Genomic DNA, 23,754 nt, shown 5'->3' on the forward strand with positions numbered 1-23,754 from the left:
AGACATGCTTATCAGAAGGCTATGGCAAAGAAAAGAAAAATGCTATTTTGGGCGGTTCTCATGAGCTATTTTGTATTTTAAATAATATTTTGGAATCACCTTTCCAACCACTAGGTTTACATTTTGTCCCAGGACAAGAGTAATTTACAGGACAAATGTATTATGTGTGTATTATGTACTTTGCGCAGGGATTATTCTCAATTTTCGTGGGTCGGACAGAAAATGTCCTGCAATTATAGAATGGCTTATTATTTGTGTTTATTACGACGTAATACAATCTAAAGCTTGGCCCTTAAATTTGTCATCTCATTAATTAAAACTTAAAATTAATTATATTTGCTTAACCTTTAAATAAAGTGTTTAAATAGCAAAATTTCAATCCTGAAGCATCAACCTAATGCACGGAGTTCCTCACTGTGAGCTTTAGATGTGTAATTAACAGTGCAGGAGGGTTTCAGGCAGGTTTTAGTGTCGCTGCTGATGAGCGCATTCTGACTGTGTACTAACAGTGTGATTGTGTGAATTGCTTTCCAGCAGCCAAATAGAGGCAGAGGCCGCTGTACAAGAAAACACTCACCTCTGCACGTCGTAGTAAACCCAGGGTATGGATCGGCTCCGCCCATAAAAGGGTCTGACCAATCACAGAGCTTAAAACAAAGCCCTCTGGTTTGATTTGTAAAATTGACCTTGACCTAAGCGAATGGCGCAGCGCAAGGGGCGTGGCCAACAGCTAGTTCGGTTGCATTGGACGTCGCTCATCATCAACTTTTGCTACTAGACGAGCCTGTAAAAGCTAGTTAGCGGCTACAAAACACACACACATTTCGTGTCTCAATCGTTCCCCGGTGTCGTGCATTTGTCCCCCTTTTAAAATTTCGGCTGGGACCCGGAGTCGTGAAGGAGCAGTAAAATTCCATAAGCGACGAGGAGACTCCATCTTCGGGGAGAGCCAGCGAGGCGGCAGAGAGCTAGCGGGCTTTGCTGCTGCTGCTAGGCTAACTTTGCCCCAGCCAGCAGAGCGAGAGCCGGAGCAGAGCGAGTGAGCGGCTTGCTGCTAAACGGTCAACCTGACGATACTTTCGTTGACTACAAAAGACTCCCAGGTAGGTTTGGGAAGCCCGCATAGGTGTGTCAAGCATGCATCGACGCGCTGGCTTTCATCAGCACTGCGATGCAATCCTGTTACTGTAGCTGCAGGCCGTAGCGCTAGCTCCCTCCGTCCCTCAGCTGATAACATATTTACCCTGCTAAGCTAATGGACTGTGGAAGCCCGTAGAAACACAACCACATTCCTTTCTCACGCAACGATTTTATCTACTGTTCTTCATCATGATGCAACTCAGCTGCAGACCGGTTATATACGTAGATATCAGGGCACCGGTGAGAAATTTAATGCAGGTGTTGTGTGATGTGCAGAAATGCAAAACTCGTAGCTGATTGTGGTTTGTTGTTGTTGCTGCTGCTGCTGTCACAGCGTTACTTTGATGCCTGTGGTTTCAGCATGCTGATGGTGGGAGGCGATGGACGGAAGCACTAGAATGAGTGTGAAGGAGCTGTGTGAGACGGATGACCTGGCCACCCGCTTGGTGCTGGACCCTCTGCTGGGCTTCAGCACCCACAAAATGAACATCAGGTAATCTGACACACAATACAGCAATCATGGAGTCCAGTGACCACCCAGTGCTATGGTATGGCTGGCAAACAGTGTGATTACTGCTGTTTTGCTGGCTTTTTTAAGGCTTGATTTCTTAGATTTTTAGTTGGGTGGGAAAAATACAAAAGCAGAAGAAAGAAACTGATCTAAACTAATAATCCCACAATAGGGTTAAGGGGTGAATTTCATTTTATAGAGAAATATAAAAAAATAAAAATAAATGTGAGAGTGAAAGAGAAACCATAACATGAGCGCTCACGTAAGGTGTACCTGATGATGTAGGAACAACACCCACATGTGGATATCAGATTGCGCACCATTTCAACATATTTTTGTCATTTCTGTTCTGATTGTACATCACAGTTTGAACAAATGGAAACAAAAATGCTTGTAACATTCCTGTTACTTAATTTTTTTCCATTAATATTTCTTTATGTCGACGGCCGATTGTGTTGCGTTACATCAGTTTTGTGCTGGGAAAATGTTAAAAAAAATTGTTTAACAAAGAGCTGAAAAGACTTTAAAGCGTGTCAGTTATTATTTATAATGTCAGTGTTTGTTTCCCCGACACAAAGGGGGAATTAATAATAATAAAGAAATATTATTAACAGAAAAACAATATTGACTCAAACTATTATTTAAACGCTCAAGCCGAGCTATTTTAGTGTCTGAAATGACAAAGCGGGGTCATGACTCATACTTTATACAGGAATAGAGGAATAATGGGTCTGCTTGTGGTTATTATACCGTTTCCTTTACCTGTAGCAGATATTGTTAAATCCACCAATGCCTTTACTTATGTGTCCATATTGTTGTGTAATAAATAGTAACATTAGATGAACTGGTGATGCCTTCATCAACAGCAACTTACAGTGAAGTTTTCCTAATCAGGCTTTTTCTTCAGCCTTTGTTACGTCCAGGCTTCTGTTTAAAACAAAATCTTAACACATATGTTGTTTTGATGTGTGTGGGTTTGCGCAGAAACATTCAAATTATTTATGTCACTTTTGCCAACTAATTTCTGTCAGTTGAGCTGTTTTCATTGTTACTTCAGGTGTTCAAGTGTCTGCCTCAAGGCTTCTGCAGCAGTAAATGGTGCTGCTCTAGTTCTGTTAGTCATGGTTGACTGCAGACCATTGCAATGTCGTGATTAGTAGTGGAAAATAAAATGAGAGCCTGTAATTTTATAAAAATACATACATTTCCAGGGTCATAAATGACCCTGTATAACTTTCCATTATCCTCCCAACACCAGTCGGCTAATTCCTGTTATTTGAAAGGTGGGGGGAAAAAAAAGCTTTATATTTTGTTAAAGTAAATTGGAAATGTTTTTATCATTAGAAATATCACTACAGCACACAGAAATGTGCAGTTTGAGTTCTAAATTAACTTTCTTTGGGCACTTGAAGGTTAATCATCAGTCCAGAATTTCGCAATCCATGCATTCCTATTAAAGCGGCCCCTGAGCTCTATAAAACATTAAGAATACCAGGTGGTTCTGATTATACTTTAATGCAGTGACACGTCAGGCCAACTGCAAAACCTGGATGTTCAGTGAAAGTTAATATATAATAACGATGAGTGGCCGAATAAAAGCTCACACCTCAGCCGTCTTTAGAGAAAGTCATTAAAAAGAAAAACCTGAATTTTACTTTAATGAAGGTGTACGCAGCAGCATCAATAACTGCTGTTCATTTTCCTGGGAAGAAAAACAAGATTTTTCATGAGTAGTTTGACAACCGCTTATTTTTAAAGCGGTTTTAATGAATGAGTTTGTTAAGTGATTGTAAAATTCTGGGTGGTGTTTTTCCTGCATGAAATGTATTTAAATCCACTTTAAAATGAATAATTGAAAATAATATAAGAACAGAAAAATGCATAGGCTTTTATTAAATAAGGCAACGTAAACTCTTTGCCCCATCTACATCCTGACCAGTCATACATATGGGTGCAGCGACCTCCCAGAGGGCCGTGGAAAAACCCTGTCTGCACCTGTTGTGCATGTTTTGGTGCATCCGTATTAAATACAGAAGTGAAGGAAGGTTAGATTTCTGAGAAAGATGCACAGATATTTATTAATTGTTATTGTAGCTTATAAGAACAGAACTGTGGAACATTTAGTCCAAATATTTTTAACTGTGGGCTGATTTGGGTGTTTTTTGTATGATTTTTTTTTTCATAATCAAAACATAATTGAGTTTCTAAAGTGTTTACAGTGTTGAGTTTGAAGCCAATAACATAAGTGCTGCCTGATTTTTTTTTTTTTTTTTTTTTTAAAAGTTGATGGTTCAAAAATATATTTGGATGCTATATCTAAAATTCAGTGTTAAAAGGAAGCTTCTTAGACTCGGTGCCATTTCTAGTCTTCTTATATCTGTCCCTCTCTCTTTGTGCAGCCCCCCACCAGAGATCCGACGTTGGGGTAACCTCAAAGAGACGCTTTTGCGGTTTCAGCGTACACACGACTTCAACGCTACGTTTGAGGCTCTAACGGTGGGCGAGCTGGCTGGTGACTACTTTAATGCTTTGGGGAGCCATCGACAGGAGCTGCTGAGACAACATGTATGCATAAAACAAAAATGTTTGTTATCATTTGACTTTATTGTCTATGTTAGGCGTGTATGTGTTTATCACCGATTCTTGGATTTGTCACTCGAGTGTAACATCATAATCAAAGACCGTGTGTGATGTTTGCAGGTTTATCGCTACCTCAGTGCCTTCCTGTTGGATAGCGGTGTCAAGATAGAGTCCTGTGACAGATACTCCTCCGAGACCAACGGAGCCAAGATAACCTCAACTAGGCACTGGTATTCACACGCAGCAGCGTCACGAGCTGCCACTGCAGCAGCACTGCGTCCTGTACGGTGTTGTTTTTTACAACTGAAAATGTGATGCCTGAATTGTTCCTCGACAGGTTTGTAGGAGAGCGGGTGGAGGTCCTGCTGGGCTGCATAGCAGAGCTGAGTCCTGCTGACAGTGCCGTGCTGAGGGCGGGAGTCAATGACTTCAGCGTGATGTATTCCACACGCAAACGCTGCGCTCAGCTCTGGCTCGGGCCTGCAGCTTTCATTAACCACGGTGAGTGTGTTTACCTTCGAGACTAGTGGTTGTACACATATATATGCATCTTAATGGAAATCTAGGCCATGCCTTCAGTATTACACTGTAGTTACTCTTAAAGTGGGCCTACTGTGTTTTTCTCTATATGTGCACTGTTACAGTGATTGATACTTATTTATATTGAGCATGCCAGAGTTTCAGATAGTGTGCAAGCAGTCCTTTTAAAATTCAGAGATCTCAAATAGGATTTCAGGTTCAGATCATTTCACTTTGATTTATTATGATTGAAGGTTTGGGGAAATTAACTTCAATAGAAAGGCAAGTTTCTTTCCTTTTTTTAAAAAAAAAGAGAATTTAAATCCTTTTTTTGTGTATTTTTTTTAGTCTGTGTTTAAAAATGTGTTTAAAAAGTTCTCCATCGTGACTAAATTAACTGATTATGATTTTAGCTGTCATTGAGCAACCCTTTATTTAAATTTTGATTGTAATCATTACTCAAATTTGAAATGCTGAGGCTGGTGTGCATACAGTTAACTCTGTGGGCGAAAAGCTGAGGCTCCAGGCTGCTCTGAATGCTCTGTTTCAGATACGTTTCTGCTCTTTGCTTCTGTTGCGATAAAGAGAGGGAATATCTTGATCCTTGTGCTTGCGATGAGCAGCCAATCAGAAGATGTTGGCTTAAAAAGATGAAAATGGAAACTAAAACAGTAAAACAAAAGAGGAACTGAGGGGCTTTACCAAAGCTTAATAATAGATGAATAAATATGAATAAAAATAAATGAATAAATCATGCAAACCTGTGCTAAATGTGGAGCTGGAAACGAGCATAATAGGCCCACTTTAGGTTCCTTACTCAAGCTGATGAATGTATATAATTCATAGAGTACACCAGAGTGCACCAAAACAGATTTATCCTGAACTCGGTTTGCACTGCAGTGACGCAGGGATAGCGGTCAATGTTTTGCACCCATGTCTGTGTCCTCATCATAATTATAGTGAGAAATTATAGGTTTCCTCATATGATTTATTGACTTTCTAGTTACAAGAGTGAGAAAATCATGTTAACAGATGACATGTTGGTGCACAGTAATAAAGATTCAGGAGGTCTTTCATACCTCATGCGATAACTCTTTATTACACAAAGCATCTGTCTAGCAGAGAGTAAATTGTCTGAGTTTATTTTGGCCCTGTGTTGTCTCAACACTTCACATCCTGTTATAGTGAACCACTTTAATGTGACATGACATGCTGTGCTTGTTTTTACTGCTGTTTCTTTTTGCTCTATTGAATTTGAACTCTTTTACTTTATAAGCCACTTTGTCATATTATATTATATTAAGCTTTTTTTAAAGCATCTGATTGTATTTCATTTAGATTTAGAGTTTTTCTTTTGCATGTTGTTTGTTTTTTGCACCTTGTTGAGCTGTTTTGTTTTGTCACATTTTATTTGTGTTGATATATTTTGTATTTGAGGTGTTCTGTTGTAGGTTCTGTTTAATGTTTCAGCTCCATATTTTAAAGAAAACAAAGCATATCTTATCCTAACTGCAATTATGCCAAAGGCCTAGTAAAAACTGGGTAATCTTTTCCATCAGAGGGCTATCTCTTTATTTCTTTTGTGAAAATAAATCCAATCTAAACCAGATTAGCAATATGTTGAGTTTTTCATTCACTGGTGTGATTTTATTAATGACCTAACCTTATTTATCTTTCTTTTTCTTTGTCCCTTTGCACTGAAGACTGCAAGCCAAACTGCAAGGTAATCTGCAATAATAATTCACTAAAACACTTCAAGTTGAAATTATATTTTCATACTAAATGTTTTATTTTAAGTGCAGATTTAGACCTGCCTTCTGCCTCCTGACTGCTTTGTTGTTGTTGTTTCCCACGGGCCATCGAACCTTTGTCTTTGTCTGTTTTTTTTTCCCCTTCTTTTTCACCCGCCCAGTTCGTCCCCGGTGAGAAGAATATCGCTTGTGTTGAGGTGATTCGACCCATAGCACCTGGGGAAGAGATCACGTGTTACTATGGAGCCAGCTTTTTTGGTGAAGGCAATGAAATGTGTGAATGCTGCACCTGTGAGAGGTACGTCCATTATCTGATCAGACATGGTCTTTATCAAAGTCTTTTTTCTCAACAGATTTTATTCATCTAAGAGATGAAAATTCTGAACTTTTAATCTTTTTTTGAACTCTTCTTTAGGAATGGAGAGGGTCACTTCAAGCACAGAGGGAAACAGCCTGAAATCGAGGAAACAAAGGACCCCGTGGGCCAAAAGTACCGCCTGAGAGAGCGATATCTTCGTCATCACAGAGAGAGAGGTCACTTTTCTACAAGGCCGATAACACCAGGAATACACTCGGGAATCTTTAAAGGTAACCAGTTTGGGATTTTCCTACTAAAGAGCTTTTGGGCTTTCCCCAAAGCACAATCAGAGGGATTGTACATAAAGGGAAAATCCATAGATTTTTATTGAGTAAGGTAACACAAGGCCAATATCTAAACTATATGCAGTCCTGGCGTGCTCAAGGCCACTCAGGAAAAACCCTGATGTTAATGTGAAAACACACAAATAAACAGAGTTTTTGCCTAATTTTTTTATTAAATCCTATCCTGTTTTATTTATATAGCTCCAAATCACAGAGACAGTTGCTTCGAGGTCCTTTATATTGTAAAGTAAAGACTACATTAATACAAGCCCCGCAATAATACCTGGTACAGCTTAAATTCTGCCGTGACTGCATTGTTCAGGTTCAAATTATTGCTCTGTTTAAAGTATATGCGCATTTTCAGCTTTTGCATATTAAAACTGCAAAGCTCTCACGATATACATTATACATATTGTAAAAATCTACATGGGGGACAGAAATCTGGTTTATAATCAGCGAGTTGACTTTTAAACCACTTTAAAACTTGGATCATCTGCTGCTGAAAAGTCATCGAAGGTCCATGGAACATTTTTGTGCTTTGATAAACCACAAGGAAGATCAGCAAGTGGTTACCTGTTAATGAACAACTTTATCCTACTATTTGTGTCCAGATGAGAGTATGGAACAGTGGCAGTGCAATTATCCATAACCTGTAAAATATAATGCCTTAAAAAGGGTCTACTATTAAATATTTGTGCAGCTACCACATGGCATATAATATAAAATCTCCAAACTTGTTTACTTATTCTACTAAATAAATAAACTAAATAAATCCAGATGTTTTAATATCCTTTTGTTCTTATCTGTTTGCTTTAGGGTAGCATACGCATGCTTATGCAATCATATAAATAAAGGATTTATTATGTGGGGTTTAGAATAATTAGATGGGATCTTCCTCGGGGACAGCCAACATAAACATTATGAGGGACCACTCACAAATGGATCCTCATTAAAATATTTATATTTATCAAAAGTTATTCAATAATCTGTGTCGATGATTAATAACAATGGAGCTTTAGTTGTGATTAGACTCGGATTTTAAGAGGATTTTAATTCAAATGACAATTTTGGCTTCCAGCAATCATGAAAAGATGGTAATCAGGATGAACTTACTAAATTACTTTTCATCATTCATTTTTGCTACAAAGCTCTCATTTTTTCTTGTCGTATGAATCAAGTTCAACCTTTTCAAAGCTCAACCTCACCCAGTTTAGTTGAGCTCTACCCAAGATGTCTGAAAGTGAGCCCTTGCTCAATGAAATCTGCCTAGGAGGAGTAAATGTAATGAAAGTTTTTTCCTGCAGCTCTGAGGGCCTCTCACTTGATCTTCTTTTGCAGACCTTTCTCATGGGAGCCTGTGGGCAGGCAAAGAGTGGCGGTTATTCTTGTGTAACGGGCTTTATAGTCAAGAAAACAATCGCTTAAACTGGTCCCCTACCAAAGGACAAAAACCCTAACCCACCTCTTTTCTCAGTTTATATTATCTATTTGTCCTTTAAAGAACTTCTAGGGAACCACTGTTTGTTGTTTGTTTTTTTTAGGTTTGTTCAAGCATTTATTTAAATCAGGGATCTCAAACTCATTTTATACAAAGGGCCACAAACATAAGCCACCAGTGCATACAGAGAGGTTTAACTACACATTGAATAATGAATTGCAGTTCCAACAGTATTTCCACATGCTATAGAAATGCTTATGTAGTAAACGAAAGAAATCTTTCAGCTTTGGGCTTAAATTTTAAGAAATAAATGTGTAAAATTACAAAAGAAATTCTGGTAGCTCATTGCCTAGAGTGTCCTGTAATTATAAAACAGACAGCTTCTGTTCACAGAAAATATTCTTTTGTACGTGGACCTATTGTAAGTCGTGAGAAACAGGAACTGTTTTTGTTATGCGATTGTTTATCTATTACTTAATTACTGTTGTGGAGTATGATTGGCCACAGGGAGGTCTTTATCAGCAGAAAAAGCTGTAAAACACATTTAAGTCCAACAATTCATGCCCTTCACATTTTCCAAAGCTATCCAGTGAGTGTATTGGAGTCTTTGTTGGGGTGATTCTGGTCCCCGGACCTTACGTTTGACGTCCATTATTTCGATTTTGAAGTGGGTTGATAACTGAAAAAATGTAATTTTACCTCTGTCTCCTGTTAGAAACAAACTGTTATGTGTTTCACTGCTGTGTTTCAGAGTAAACATGCTTTGTTTCCTTCTTCTTTTTTTTAAAAAAAGAAAATGCTACAACTTCTTGATGCATTTTGTAGTTGTTGTCTTCACAAGTTTGATTTACACTATAGACCAGACTCTGCACATGAAGTGGTTCACAGGACAGAAAAGCAGAACAATGGGTTTTGTGTAGAAAACCAAAAAGTTAATTTGCTTCTTTGTTGCTGTCTCTCTTTCAAAGCCATCCCCTCAAGGAACTCATTCACTCAGCAGATGAGGAGAAATGCCTTGAAGAACAGAAAACTGAGTCAGACAAAGAAGTGGAGACAGGAGAAGCAAAGACGATCAGGAAAGCACCCACTAAAGTCCTCCTCTACAGCCAAACAGCGGCGAACGGTTCCGCTTTTATCCCAGGTTACATTAAAGGACCTTAGAGTCAGAGTGCGGCGCCACTCTTTGGATTTTTTACTCAATTGTAAGGATCCAAAAAGCAAAGAAAGGGCACTGCTGCTGCAACTCGAGGAAGTGAGGCCAAAAGATAACAGGCCAAGGGGACTGAACATGACTGGGGAAGAAAGCAACAGCAGTGCGGTGAACTTGAAGCCCTTTATTCTGAATTCCTCCATGTCAGCATGTCAGAAAAGCAGATCTGCGGTAAGAGGCGCAGGCCTTAATGGGAGGTTTGCAAAAGTGGTGGGCAGGAAGCCCGTTCACATGAGGACCTCTTCAAGAACAAAAAGCATTGTTCGCACCACGCTCGCACACCAGACGAAGTCCAGTAACACAACTAACACTACAACTGTTTGTCACCCGGATGAGGTCGACAAAATCTGCAGTGCAATAAAACAAGAGAATGCCGAAACTGCAATCACAGAAAGTCAAAACGTCGAAACCAGCGTCATCGCCACGGCTCAAAATCCTGCTGCTGAGCAAACTGAGCGCAAGACTATCAGAGCTTCATCCACGAGTAACACGGATGGATTGAAGAACACTGGAGACAATCCGCTAATATCTCTGAAGCAATATCTTACAGTCAATCTAACGAGGTTATCGGTGTCACAAAGTTTGGAAGTTGGAGAAAGCTGTGAAGACAGGAAAGTAAGGGTGGAGGTAAGAGGAAGGAGGAGGCAGAGCCAGCGCCCAGGCCCAGCAACAGAAAAACGAGCGTCCAGATTTCAGCAGAGGCAGGCGAGAAGTTCAGAGGTCTGCACAGCTGACGGTAACAGAGGGGTGAGGGAAATGTTTTTCAAGTCTGTAGATAAAACCAGTGTAAGGAAGCGGCATTCGAGCGAGAGCACGGGCGACTTATCCCACAGCGAGAAAAAGAGAAGTGAGAAGTTTATTGAAATACAAACGGCTTCGGTAGATGACAAAGATTTTATAAAAAAGGAACAGAAGGATTTTTTAAAAGGCAAAACAGAAGGGCAGAAAGACAGTAAAAGTAACAGAAACCTAGAAGAAGTGAAATTGTCCGATTGCAAAATGGTTTCCAGCAAATGTCAAAATAATGTCCAGGATGTTAAAAATACAGCCAAGGGGGTTTGCACGCAGGAAGGACCAGGACAAATGAGTTTGAGTACGCAGCCAGTAAGTAGGCATGAAGATGATATTGTTATAAAACAGGCAAAGGTTCTGCTATCTGATATTTTAAGAAAAGATAAATCATTAATAGATGGGAGATTAAAGGGAGGTAACGTAGGACGACGGTTTTCTACCTGGGCCTCCAAGGAGAGTGCCGAGGAGGAATCAGAACAAACTGAAATAAATGGAGGCAGGTTCCGGCGTTCAGTGCAGAGGAGGATTATTAGAAGACGAAAGATAAGGCCCAGAGCAGTGAAAAGAAAAGCAGAAGATAAGCCAAGCACCAAGGGACACTTAAGCAAAGACATTACAGCTACAGTTAAGACGGAGTTGAGTCAGGAGAGTTTGGAGCCTAAGTTGCCACAGAGGCACAATGACCCACCGGCCACCTGCCTCAACCCACTACCTCACAAGTCACTGATTTCGGCTAAAACCACGACTAATCCAGACACCAATGCACAAGCGCACGCGCAGTCCAATATACCTCTGAAGAAACGTACATTTCGCAGTTCAGCACTAGATTCTGAACAAAGTCTAAACTCTGCCTTAGATCAGGTTTCTAAAAATGTTACAGAGTTGAAATCGTCTGCAGTGCTGAGGCAGGACCTCGCCCCGTCTTCAGGGGAGAGTAGCAAAGTGAAAAGAGAGAATAAAGTCAGAGTTAGGAGAACAGAAATGCAGCGGTTAGCCCCCAGAAGACACTCCTCTTTTAACAGGGTCCTTCGCTCGAGACCTGCTGAAGCTCAGCGTGGTCATTTAATGAGGAACGCTCGAAAGTGTAAATTAGAGAGGCTGGATGAGGATGACGCCGGTAAAGCACAGACACTAGAGAGCGAGCGTGCTGAGGATGTAGCTGAAAGTCCGACTTCAGATGAATTTCAAAGTAAAAATCAGGGGAAATTGATGACCCTGGAACAAAGTGGTTTGGAAGACATAAAGCCAGACTTTTTTAAAATTCGGCTTAAGAGGAGAAGAGGGAAAGTATGGGAGATGCAAAGTGCGGGGTTGGAAAACATGGCATTAAAAGCAGAAAAGGGTGATGAGTTGGTGGCATTCGATCCTTTTAAAGCTATTATGGACTCGGTGTCAATTTTAAACATGGAGATGGAGGCAGCTCAGGCTCACGTGCAGGCTAGTAAGAAGTCAAAGAGCAGATTGCATCGTTTGAAAAAAAGAGGAGAGAAGTTGCAAGCTATAAATTTCTGCACTGGTGCAAAATCAGACAAAGACCTTGAAAATGACAGGGAAAACGTCTGTGGGCCCGATGTATCTGCCAGCAACGAAGTACAATTCAAAGAGAAAATCGATAGGGACCCCGTGGTTGGAGTCAAGCAGCTGCTAGAAAAAACAGAGAGTCAGAAAAATGACAGTGCAGCCCTGTCAGCGGTAGGGCTGGAAACAAAAATTGAAGACTGTTTTTTAAAGAGTTCCTGCTTGTTTGAAAGTGGGTCACAAAAAAAGCAAGAGCCGGAACTGGACATAAATGGCTGTCCATTACCGGTAATTAAACTGCGTAGGAAGATTGAGGATATTTGGGAGGTGGATAGTAAAGAGGAGCTCATACAGCCCGATTTAAAAGTAGAGACCATTATTAAGACAGAGATGAAGGGTCACGTTTTAGGTAAACAAAAAGGACTTTCCGATTGTTGCAAGCTCAAAGAAGAGTGCCCATCTTCTCAGAGACTGAACAACAGCTCTCTGAAAACCGAACCGCCACCATTTTCTTTGTCCCTATCACCGCTGTCGCTGTCCTCGCCCCTCAACGACAATAAAACCGAAGTTACATCCGTAGCTGCAGACAGAATCACTGAAAGGCCAGAGATGATCAGCGGAGGAAGGAAACAGAGGCACAAAATGGACAGAACACACAAGTGTGGGCCTGTCGAAACACCCACCACTTGCCTTAGTCACACTCTTCAGCAAATTGATAACAGTCTCTCTCGGCTTTCCGAGGGCTTGTGTTCATCTCAGACTTTGGAAAAGCCCACAGCCTCTTCTAATTCTGTCATCCAACCCCCGTCCCAGTCTCCTCCATTTGCAGCAGCAGATAACATGCTTACCAGCGAGCCCAGCTTCACAAACTGCTGTGATGACATTCTTGACTTTCAGTGTCTCAACTTTGAGGGCTATTACCAGCCACAGAACATGCTTCCATCTTCCCCATCAGATCTGTGTTCCCTGGATCCTCCTACAGATCCTTTCAGCAGTCCCCTCTCTCACAGCCCTACCGACACGTGGACCACGGAAACGCCATACCTTGGCCCTCCCAGTCCTGGAAATAACTTTACCAGTGAGGATTTGCAGTTTTTTCCAGGCCTAATGCCTTCCAAAAGTGACTCAGTTCCTCTGGAATGTGAAGCAAAGGATACCTCCAAAGACAGAAACCCACCCAACACCAGTTTCAGTTATTCAGCTCTGGGCAACCCCGACTTGGCGGCTAAAGATCGAATTATAAGTAAAAATCCGGGAATGAGGTTTTCCAAAGAAGACTTAAAAAATCAGTCTTTCATGGCACCCAGTAAGCCTCGTTTTATGGGTGCGTCATCGTCTTCGGTTACAACTCAAAGTCCTGTTACTTTACCCCACCCTGCCATGAACATAAAGCCAAGCACCAGCCAATCAAAAACCCAGGCTAACCTCAAAACCCAGGGTCCCTTCCATCGTATGACCATTCCCAATAAATCCCAGTCGTTTTCCAGCAATCAGCCAAACGCAGTTAGAGCAGTGCCCCAGAGCTGCTTAACAAAGCCCGTACAGTCGTCTCAAATGTCTAACAAATTCCTCTCTCCTCAGCTCTTCACTGTGAAAAATCCCAACCCTCCCGACAATCCATTCAACTTTCCTGAGAAAACCTCTACAGTTATTCACAGGGTGCTCAAGTTTCAGGGGGGCAACCAGAGTCAGAACTTGTACAGCGCACCTTGCAAAGACACCACGGCTGCCGGCAGCCCGACCGTCTCGTCCAGAATGCTAGGTGCAAAATCAGGTGCTATGGAGAAAACCCAGCAGAGTCCAAAGTTCTGCTTTAGTGCAGACAGTCATCAGAAAGGCAACTTGTCTGTTCAGGGGTTCGAAAAGGACGTTCACCTCGCTTCCTCCAACAGGCCCAACATTCATTTCAATAAACCCAACTCCTCAATTTCTCATTCTTATAGTAAAGCTAAGATGTCGTCAGACAAACATGAAAGTGCCGAAGCCAACATGGCATACAAAAACTTTTCTATCTTGCCAAGGCAGTTCTACTTTCCTAGCAAAATGTCCGACAGTTATTCATCACCACACGAGAAAAGCATGAAACAGGATAAATCCACTACGCCGACCTCAGACAAACACCAGCCGTGTTACACTCAGCAAGACCCCTTTGATTTCAGTTTTGGCACTTCTCTTTCGCCCATGTCTCAGCACAACAGCCCCCAAGTGGTTCACAATACACCACCTGGTACACCAGCACCAGCAAACAAGCCCTCAGCCCCCTCAGCCTCGTTCCCTTACGGCTATCAAGGTCCTCCTTACGTACTAAACTTCAGTGGAGACCATTCTTTGACCCTGGGTCTCAGGGATGGTGCTGAAGGCTACCCAGGACTGGGCTCAACAAACTACACCTACCACTGCCTGATGGAGCCTTCGGGCACACAGGGGCGGCTGGTCGTCGAGCCCTGTGGACCCCAGCTCTCCAACCCAGCTTCTCTGGCTGGATTTTCAGGGCTCAAAGGTCACGACGAGCACTGCAGGAAGGATATGCAGCAGCAGTGCCACGCTGGGGATCACCAAGGCACATCACACTATGGACCTGTTACAACATCTCACTCCATGGGTGCCACAAAACCCAAGAGGGTGAGGTTAGTGGTGACAGACGGCACAGTGGACTTAGATCTTCAGTACTCGGACTGAATTAGTCTCCCAATCCCAGAATACAATTGGGAATATATCGTGTCTGTTGCACACACAGACGCACAAAAACAGTTTTGTAAGAAAAAAAAGAGCTTTTAAAACTATCTGACTGACATTTTTTCAAAATAATAATTTTAATTGACTGATAATGCTAACATGTACAGGGTTTTATGTAAAGCAAAATTACGAGTGTTTTAATTGCTGTACGATTTGTTTTTTTTTTCTCAAATAGTATGTCCACTAAAATTTCCTTAGATTACCAAATTTCCAGTGTATAAATAAAACAAAGCATTAAATATATTTGTGTCTGGGAGGCCCTGTAAACATTTAAAGCCCTCTTCGTGTACTGTAACATAGATGTATGCATTTTTCTACACCCCGTAAAGCAGTAGAGGCAGGAGCCACCGTCACCGGTTGCTGGTACTTGTATTGGTGATTTTAAAAAGGCAGCTTTGTGCCTCAGTCTTTGATATGTTCTTGTGACTTTTTGAAGTACCCATTGAAACACCCTCTACCCTCAATTTTATACTCACAGTAAGCTTTTCTCACTTGGTGTGTGTTTGTGCGTGCGTGTGGGTGTATGTGTGTGTGTGCATGCATTTGACAGGCAGACCTGCAGGTGTCGAGGGATCAAAGTGTAAGGTGTGTGTCGCCGCACCCGATCACGCGACTGTTGCTTTGCCAGGTTTAGGTAGAATCGTTAGTGCGTGAACGAAAGGCTCGTGCATGAACAGTGTACAGTTAGCGACTTCATCGTAGGACAGTTTTACTGGGTGACGACGGGTTTCATCAGTGTCCCAGTGTGGACGAGTGACTGAGTGAGGAACTGCGATTTGGTTTTTTTCTTGCTAAATGAATTGACATCTCTAACAAGGCTTCATCCAGGTGGCAGACTAAGTGACAATCCTCTCACTTTTGTCCTTTATTTGGTCTCTTTTTCGAAGAAGGAACTGAAGGAAACAATACCGCAGCAGTTACTAATATTCTGTCGTTGCTGATGGAGCTACGCATCCGTAGGTGTTCATATTGTAACCACAGTTATTTGCTGTTGATTGTTGGAGTCACGTTGTGTCATTACGTACTGTATGTTTTACATCAGTGAGTGGGAGCATTCAGTGTGACTGCACAGCCTTACATTACTACCATCAAAATGTACTGTCTTGATATGGAAAGGCCAATTATTTATTTTAATATCCTCATTCTTGAAAAGGTGCTTTAATGTAATTTATATTTCACATTGATTGTTCAAGCTATTAAATGTTTGTATTATTATTTAATGGGACAAAATACTGAGCTGAATATTTACACTGAGTATTTAAATTCAAAGCTTTTCACATCTTATCCAGTTTTTCAGTTGTTACAGGTGAAATGTTCTCTCTTTCTTATTGGCAGTTAGTCTCATTGAAAGTCTGCTGTAGAAAATGTACAAATGTAGCCTATATCATTAAAGACACTTAATTCTTTTTTTGGTATTTTCTCCTTTTACTGCTTCTTGTATTTCTTTGTTGAACAGCAGTGGGGAAATGAGCAGAAACCATTCAGAAACAACAATCTGCTCCAGCTGGCTGATTCTCAACATTAAATGGGTCTTTTTCATTTTCCCTTAGATGCACGCACCTTCCAAACTTCAAAAAGGGTTCCCAAGCATTTTTAAACATCCCGTGTGTGTCCTTTAATGTATTTATATGAAAGCTAATCTGTTCCAGAGTATAATTTGCTCTGTGAGTTTATTTTAATCCCTTTACAGTGGGGAAAAAAAAGTTGGGGAAAGCACAAACTATATATAAAAATGGACGTAGCCATCACGATGTGACCCTGTAGTTTCCGAGTGCTGCATTTTGAAGGCTCAGATTTGGCGTTTTACCCACATCCATGTTGGTATTTTGGAGCTAGTTGTTAGTGCAGCAGATAACATTAGAGGAAAACGGTTCACAGGTGAATACAAAGTACCAGAATTAGTACATAAACTCTCTTTTTGATAAAGGGCCATTAGGCACCCAACTCAAGCTCAGGAGTTTTTCAGTGGCAGAAATGAGCTCCCACAGTAATGTGTAATAGCACAAGTAAAAGAAATAAAGAGAAACTTTCCATAGAAACCAAAAATGCTGCTTGTGTGAATGTAAACAGAAAACAAAGTTTTAACATGCGAGTCTATGGAGATTGACAGACTTTTAGACACAGCCCTCAAGTAGCTGTTAGAGGAAAAAAAGGGCTAAAACAATTCTAACAACATTTTCCCATCTTGTTGGTTTTCTCAAGGGCCCATGTAATCATTTAGTCCATTAAACATCTTGTCAGGGTTGTACCTTATTGTATCATTTGTTCTACGTCCCCTGATTTAATCATCATTATCTTGGCGTTAGTCTGTCCGTTGTCTGTTGTTTAAAGATCTTTCACTTCCTGCCCGCAGGAGCCAGCAGCTGCTTTTCTTAGCACTAGGAGCAAACAAATGCACCCAGTCCCCTAAACTGGAACCAGGACACCCAATATTTATCCTGGAAATACCCATCCACCTTTTAAAGTAGAATTATTTAGTATCAGTCTGGTTTATGGTCTAAATTAAACCGTTTCAGTTTATCCCCTGATGGTAATCCCGAGATTTCGTGCTCATTTTCAACACTTTATGCAGATTTGAGACATAGCACCTTTCAGAAAACCAAGAACACAGCATTTCCTTATAAGTGATCAAACCAGCAACATTTCTGAACCTCACAACTTACATGGTTTTCTGTGTTTTTCCTTCCATGATTATCAACCTGCCCGCTACAGGGAGCCAGCAGCTGCTGACTGTCATCACAGCACTGTGTGAATATGTATTCTGTGGGTAATTATTACAAAAGAATCAGCACTTGCATGAACTTGTTATTCATATTCATGCTCTGGGAGTTAAAAAACAGACCTACCTGGGACACATTTGACTTGCTAACTATATAGTTTTGCCTTTCACTTCTCTAATGGTGTTAGACAAATGATCTAATTTTAGAAAAAAAGTGTTGATTTTACAATACAAGTAAAATATTTCATCTTGTATGAGTATACAGCGTGGTGTACTCATCAAAGCATTCAGTCAGAAGAAGAAATTCAAATAATGTAATCATAAGATTGTGTCAAGTGTGCAAAGAATTCCTTTTTACTGTCAGTTAAAACTCCTTTGCATTCACCTTTGCTTTGCTTCATTTTCTATCCTGCTCTAATTTATTCATCTGGTTAATTTCACAGCTCATGGCCGTTGTTCACCCTCCTGTTTAGTGCTCAGCCTTTAGCTCCTTCCTCTCTACCTATGCTTTCATCCTACCCAACCAACGCTTTTGCGTTCTTCTCTTCTTCCCCTCCTCTCCTTGAACATATGACCCACTTCTTTCTTTTCAGCTCTCGGTAGCAGACGAGCAGTTAATTCTGTTGCCAACTATAACAGTTTTCTCATAATGAGGACAGAAAAAAGAGAGAGGGAGAGATTATCCGTTATGGCAGTGAGGACACGGTGCAGTTAAAGAGACAGAAAAAAGGGAGAAGACTGTGACAAATTTTAATATTAAAAGCCAGTTTTTCAGGCTGTCATAACTGAATGCACGTTTTTATTCTGCTCAGATTTACGCACCGGTTTGGTTGCATCGAATGATCAATTCATGATTTCACAGGGTGAATCAGATTCATGTCATCAGCAAAATTTCCCCTTTCATGGATTGCATCATTAGGCTCTTAATGCACGTGCGCATGAGTGAAAGGTTGAAGTGGAGATGGTTTTTAAGTACTCGCTGAGCAAAAATCGGCAGGCATATAAGAAAAACACCGGCTAACCACACATATTATCATGGATCTATTGTAAACGTGTATTTTCGGTAGATATTTAACTGTTTGTGAGTCTAAGAGGAGGATACAGTGGCATGCAACATGCGTGACAAAGAGATATTTCAAACTGTCATCATCAAGTTCTTTATTTACCATTTTCTGCATGAAAAATTCATCAACAGTGAAAACCTGTTCATCAAATCAGGAGCGAGATTTTAGTGAAACTGTAAATGCTGTGCACGAATGTTATGGTGTGAAAATGAAAAGGCACCAAACAAAACTCACCTTTAGCACACTTTGGGTGAAGACCTATTAGGTCGATCACTGTGTGCAAGTGACACTAAAATCTGACCAACGCTCCAGATGGAACAGCAATTCTTGTGAACTGTGGACGGAAGGATGACCCAGCTGCACCACGGTGGGAGCTAATGTTAACAATAGCTTTAAATACAGTGCTTAAACACACAAGCAAAATGCAAAGAGAGCAAAAAGCTAAGAGGCGTACAAGAAAACTCCAAATTGCAAAATACAAATTGCCAGTATAATTTATAAATACTAACAGAAGCAATAAAACAATAGAACAGTAAAGATAACACACCAGAAAATTGTAAATGATACACGAACAATAAAAAAGCTCCATATAAGGCAATAAAAAGGGCAATAAAAAATGTGTTTTAGGAGGAGATTGACTTCAAGGTAAGTAGCTTAATACTTCCTTCTGTATTGCAGTAAGAACTGTAAATGCACTTCTCAACTGCTTAGATGCTGCTCAGCACTGCTTTTTACTTTGTCTTCTCCCTTATACAAAATACAGCAGACTTCCATTCTGTGGCACATCAAATATTTTCCAGCCATTTTAACACAGGGTTTCCACACTTTTAATTATTCATTGACGTGTCCCTTTCATCTTACTCATGCGTACGTGGCAACTCCATTAAGCTCAAACTGCAGCACATGCTCAGCGTGCATGCATGTAGACACTTGACGCCATGTTCCCTCTGTTCACCACTCTGGGGATTATAATCTGTCATGTGCATGACAACTGTAGCCCTGCAAAATGGCTGGCTGTGTGAAGATGTTGTAGGATTATATATGAGTGTAGACTACTGGTGCCATCGTCATCACCACCAGCAGCAGCAGTGAAGTAGCAAGAAAACGCCCCAAGAAACAAGTTGAGGCTGAGAAAAGAGGGGAGAGAGAGGTTATTTCCCAGGTGACAGGTGGCCCAGGCTTCAAATGACCGGCTGCTGGCTAAGGTGTCAGTGCATTAGTGTAAATTATGACTGTAACAAAACCCCATGTGTCCGACAGAGCGAGCTGAATAAATATGTCAGCTGCACAAGATGGGATATTGCTCTGAAGTTTATTGTACCTATCTTTCTGTATTAAGTCTGAGTGTTTGCTAAGAAAGCAACTCCACTTTTTCCCGTGTTCAAGCCACGGCCACATGGGTCTTTATAGATAAAGCATGGCAATACTGGAACCGTTTTTTACTCTCAAGCAGTTGACTCTGTCGGTCTAGCCTGAAGCTGATAAAAAATCTTGTTAAACAAACCCTTCGATCTGTGCACTCCTCTTCTGCTTTTTCAGTTTGCACATCCTCATTTCCTGTTCACATGTTTTATTTGTATTTATGACATGTGGTGGAGCTGCATCATCTTTACATCCTCATTTCCTGTTCACATGTTTTATTTGTATTTATGACATGTGGTGGAGCTGCATCATCTTTACTACTAGATTTTATGATTTCTGAGATCAGATGAGCTTATTGGTGTTTGGGCAACGTTTAAATAAGGCCTGCTTTAAAATAATGTGACAAGAACGATACCATGTTTCTTTTTAAAGTTACCAACCACACAAGTGGTGAACTGCAGAAAGTTTCACCATGCAGCTTATCATTTTTATAACTAAAGCAACTCATGAATAAAATGGATACTTAGTTGTGTTTGATATTTCAGCTTTGTGCAAAGCCTCTTTCATGCCTCAGGAGTAGGAATGCTTCTCCAAAGGATCAGAGCCCATCTATGGGAGCCCTTCCTTTTCCCTGTTAATCCCACTGAGCAGAAATTGTCTGCAGTTCAGCCACATGTGCAGCAGGCGGCGCTTGCCAGTGAATGGAGCTAAATACAAGGTAGCTTTGTCCAGGTCCTGTCATCTCCCAAGTGTCAGCTAGAAATCTTTCTGAGTGGTCTAACTCTTTGACAGCAGCTAGTTTGGTCACTGAAAGATAATTACCATATTTATCAGACATGCAAAGTCCACAGAAGAAGATTGGAGAGATGATGGGAAGGAAAGAGGATCTGGGGGGATCTTTGAACTTTGCACCATCTTGCTTTTTTACTTTCACTTCCACTTGTTGGTTATATTTAGGCAATAAAAGAACTACTTTGGTAGTTTGGCTTGACTCCTTTACAACACTAACCATGTGCTGGAAGTGATCAATTCTCTTTAGCTGCAGTAAACATACAGATATCCCTGGGATGAAAAGGGCCTGGCTTAACAACTAAAATAATGATGTTTTTCTGCGTCTGGACATAACTTTTTGTTTTGTCCTCCTTTGTTTTAGTTTCATAAATACAATAGTGTTGGAATGTAAATAATATGACACTGATTGTTTTTGAAGCAGTTTTGAATTAGTGCTCTGTAGAGAAACCTTGTTGGCGAGCACAGCAGTAAGACGTTTCTTGTTGTTGGTCTCCAGGTTCACACACATCTCAGGAGGAATTTTGGCTCATGCATCTTTACAGAAACTCTCTAAATCCTTTAGGTTTCTTGGTTGCTGCTTGAGAACTTTAAACTTCGGCTCCCTCTGCAGATTTTCTGTAGGATTGAGATCTGTAGGATGGCTAGGCCATTTCATGACCATAATGTGCTTATTGTTTATGTATTTTTTTAGGTCATAGTAATGCTGGACTACCCCTTCACGACTCATCTTCATGTCTTTGCTGACATAAGGAGGTTCTCTTCCAAAACTTTACGTCACATGGTCCCGCTGATTGGTGCCTCAATGCCTTGAAGGCTTCTGGTACCCTTAGCAGAAAAACATGATGCTTCCACCTATTTGCTTGACTATGGGGATGAAATTCTTTGGGTGATGCTCAGCATTTCTCTTCCCCAGACACGGCGTGTCAAGTTGATACCAAATAGCTCGATTTTGGTTTCACCTGACCACATCACTTTCTCCTTTGACTCATTTAGATGTTCACATGCAAACGAAAGATGGTACATGTGGCCTCTTAATTCTTTCGGAATAATCGCACCAACAGTTAGCACCTTCTTGCCATCAAGCGTCTCGTTGATGGTCTTGTAGCCCATTCCAGCCTTGTGTAGGTCTAATCTTGTCCTTTGACAGCTCTTTGGTGGTGAAGAGGTTGGAATGGAAGAAATGGATTCTGTGGACAGGTGTGCTTTTTAACATAACAGGATTCTCTATAATCAATTGATTGATTGATTGTAATCTAACTCTAACCTAGGTTAACTCTAACCTAGATCAATTTAGGTTAAATTAACTAACCCTCTTTGCAATAACCTGATGGAAATTTCTAAAGAATAATGCTTACCTCATAAAATTTACATTTTTGTACAACATCGTCATGCCTCATTCCTTCAAGATACACCAGCATCCTCAGTCACAGCTCCTCTCAAGCCTCCAGTCTGCTCTCCTCTCCCGTCCAAATGCATTTTCGAGAATTGAGACATCCTTCAAGATGGCGCGCTAAGATTGATTTCAGTTCACGCGACAGGAGGACTGAACAGCCAAGGGGGCATAAAATAAAGAAATGAGAAAAGCCCCTGGGCTTCATCAGTCAAAGGCAGGCATATGCAGCCTTAAAATTCAGAACAGACCCAATTTATTGAAACTGATAGATCAGATGGTATTTCTTGTAATACTGTGTATGAAAGTGACCTCCGCATGAGTCACTGACTAAGTGAAGAGGTGGACAGGCCTCCCTGTGTGCAGATTCATTCGCATCCATTTCTGAATGCACAGCCTCGGAGCTAATGGATGCCACGTCGGTGAGGCAAAATACAGTGAAGGCTGCTGATATTTATTGTTATTAAACCCACTTTAAAGAGCTGAGATGTCAGGATTTTCCTGTCTCTGTAACCTTTGAGTTACAGCACAGACTGCCTGATCATGCCTGTAATATGAATCCATGACACAGCATTAGCTTCGCTCATGTTAACAGTGTGAATCATGAAATGTGTGTGTGTGTCTTTGCCATATTAGAGTGCAGGGCATCTGAATCAGAGACAGTCTGAGGAGTTTTACTGGACTTCTGGGTTTTTGTTAGCGTAGAACCAAAGACATAGTGCATTATCGGATAAAACAGCACCGTAGTATGGAGTTTCATAAATCACAGCCTCACTGAAAATGTTATTTCTTTAGCAATCAGCCAGTGAATCACATTTGCATTGCACCTTGTATGCATGTTAGTGCAATACAAAGTTCTTCACAGATGAAGAATGACAAGCCTGAAAAGACAGAGCAATAACAAAGCAAATAATATGCAATGATAAGCAATTAAAAATGAAAAGACCAGTTAAATAAATATAATTCAATTTAAAATAGCATTAAAAATAAGGAGAGATTAAATAAAGCAAAGAAACTAGAATGAAATGAACAGTAATCAATACGCTTTCATCACTGGATAAAATACAGTCACTGGCCTCTTTATTAGGGACACCTTTTCAGCTGCTCATTAGTACAGATATTTGATCAACCAATCACACGGCAGATGCTGAAGCCATTTAGGCCTGCAGACTTGGTCAAGACGACCTGCTGAAGTTCAAACCCAGCATCAGAACGGGGAAGAAAGGTGATTTAAGTGGCTTTGAACATGGCATGGTTCTTGGTGCCAGATGGCTCTGAGTATTTCATAAACTGCTGATCTACTGGGATTTTCCATAAACCATCTCTAGGGTTTACAGATAATGGTCTGAAAAAGAGAAAATACCCAGTAAGCAGGCAGTTCTCTGGGTGAAAATGCCTTGTTGATGCCAAAGCTCAGAGGAGAATGGCTAAACTGTTCATCAAAAACATTGGCTGGTCTGAGGAGTTTTGATTTCTGCTGGGAGAGTTAGAATTTAGCATAAACAACATGGAAGAATGGATCCATCTGCCTTGTGTCAGTAGTTCAGGCTGCAGGTGGTACTGTAATGATGTTCAGGATATTTCCTTGAC

General features: G+C 40.8%; 1 protein-coding gene across 2 annotated transcripts; it reads left to right on the forward strand.

Annotated features, from left to right (window-relative positions):
* The first annotated feature begins 733 nt into the window (after positions 1 to 733).
* kmt5c (lysine methyltransferase 5C) lies at positions 734 to 16,226 on the forward strand. 2 transcript variants are annotated; one of them, XM_063472384.1, is made up of 9 exons: positions 734 to 1,103; positions 1,475 to 1,633; positions 4,051 to 4,216; positions 4,352 to 4,461; positions 4,569 to 4,732; positions 6,454 to 6,473; positions 6,663 to 6,799; positions 6,917 to 7,089; positions 9,550 to 16,226. In XM_063472384.1, exons 2-9 carry the CDS (start codon positions 1,521 to 1,523, stop codon positions 14,778 to 14,780), a joined length of 6,114 nt encoding a protein of 2,037 aa, XP_063328454.1. In that variant the 5' UTR covers positions 734 to 1,103; positions 1,475 to 1,520; the 3' UTR covers positions 14,781 to 16,226. The 2 variants fall into 2 exon arrangements, with proteins under 2 accessions (XP_063328454.1, XP_063328453.1); XM_063472383.1 differs by having other exon boundaries at positions 1,501 to 1,633.
* The last annotated feature ends 7,528 nt before the right edge of the window (positions 16,227 to 23,754 follow it).

This window comes from Pelmatolapia mariae, linkage group LG4 (assembly GCF_036321145.2).
Source record: "Pelmatolapia mariae isolate MD_Pm_ZW linkage group LG4, Pm_UMD_F_2, whole genome shotgun sequence".
Taxonomy (NCBI): domain Eukaryota; kingdom Metazoa; phylum Chordata; class Actinopteri; order Cichliformes; family Cichlidae; genus Pelmatolapia; species Pelmatolapia mariae.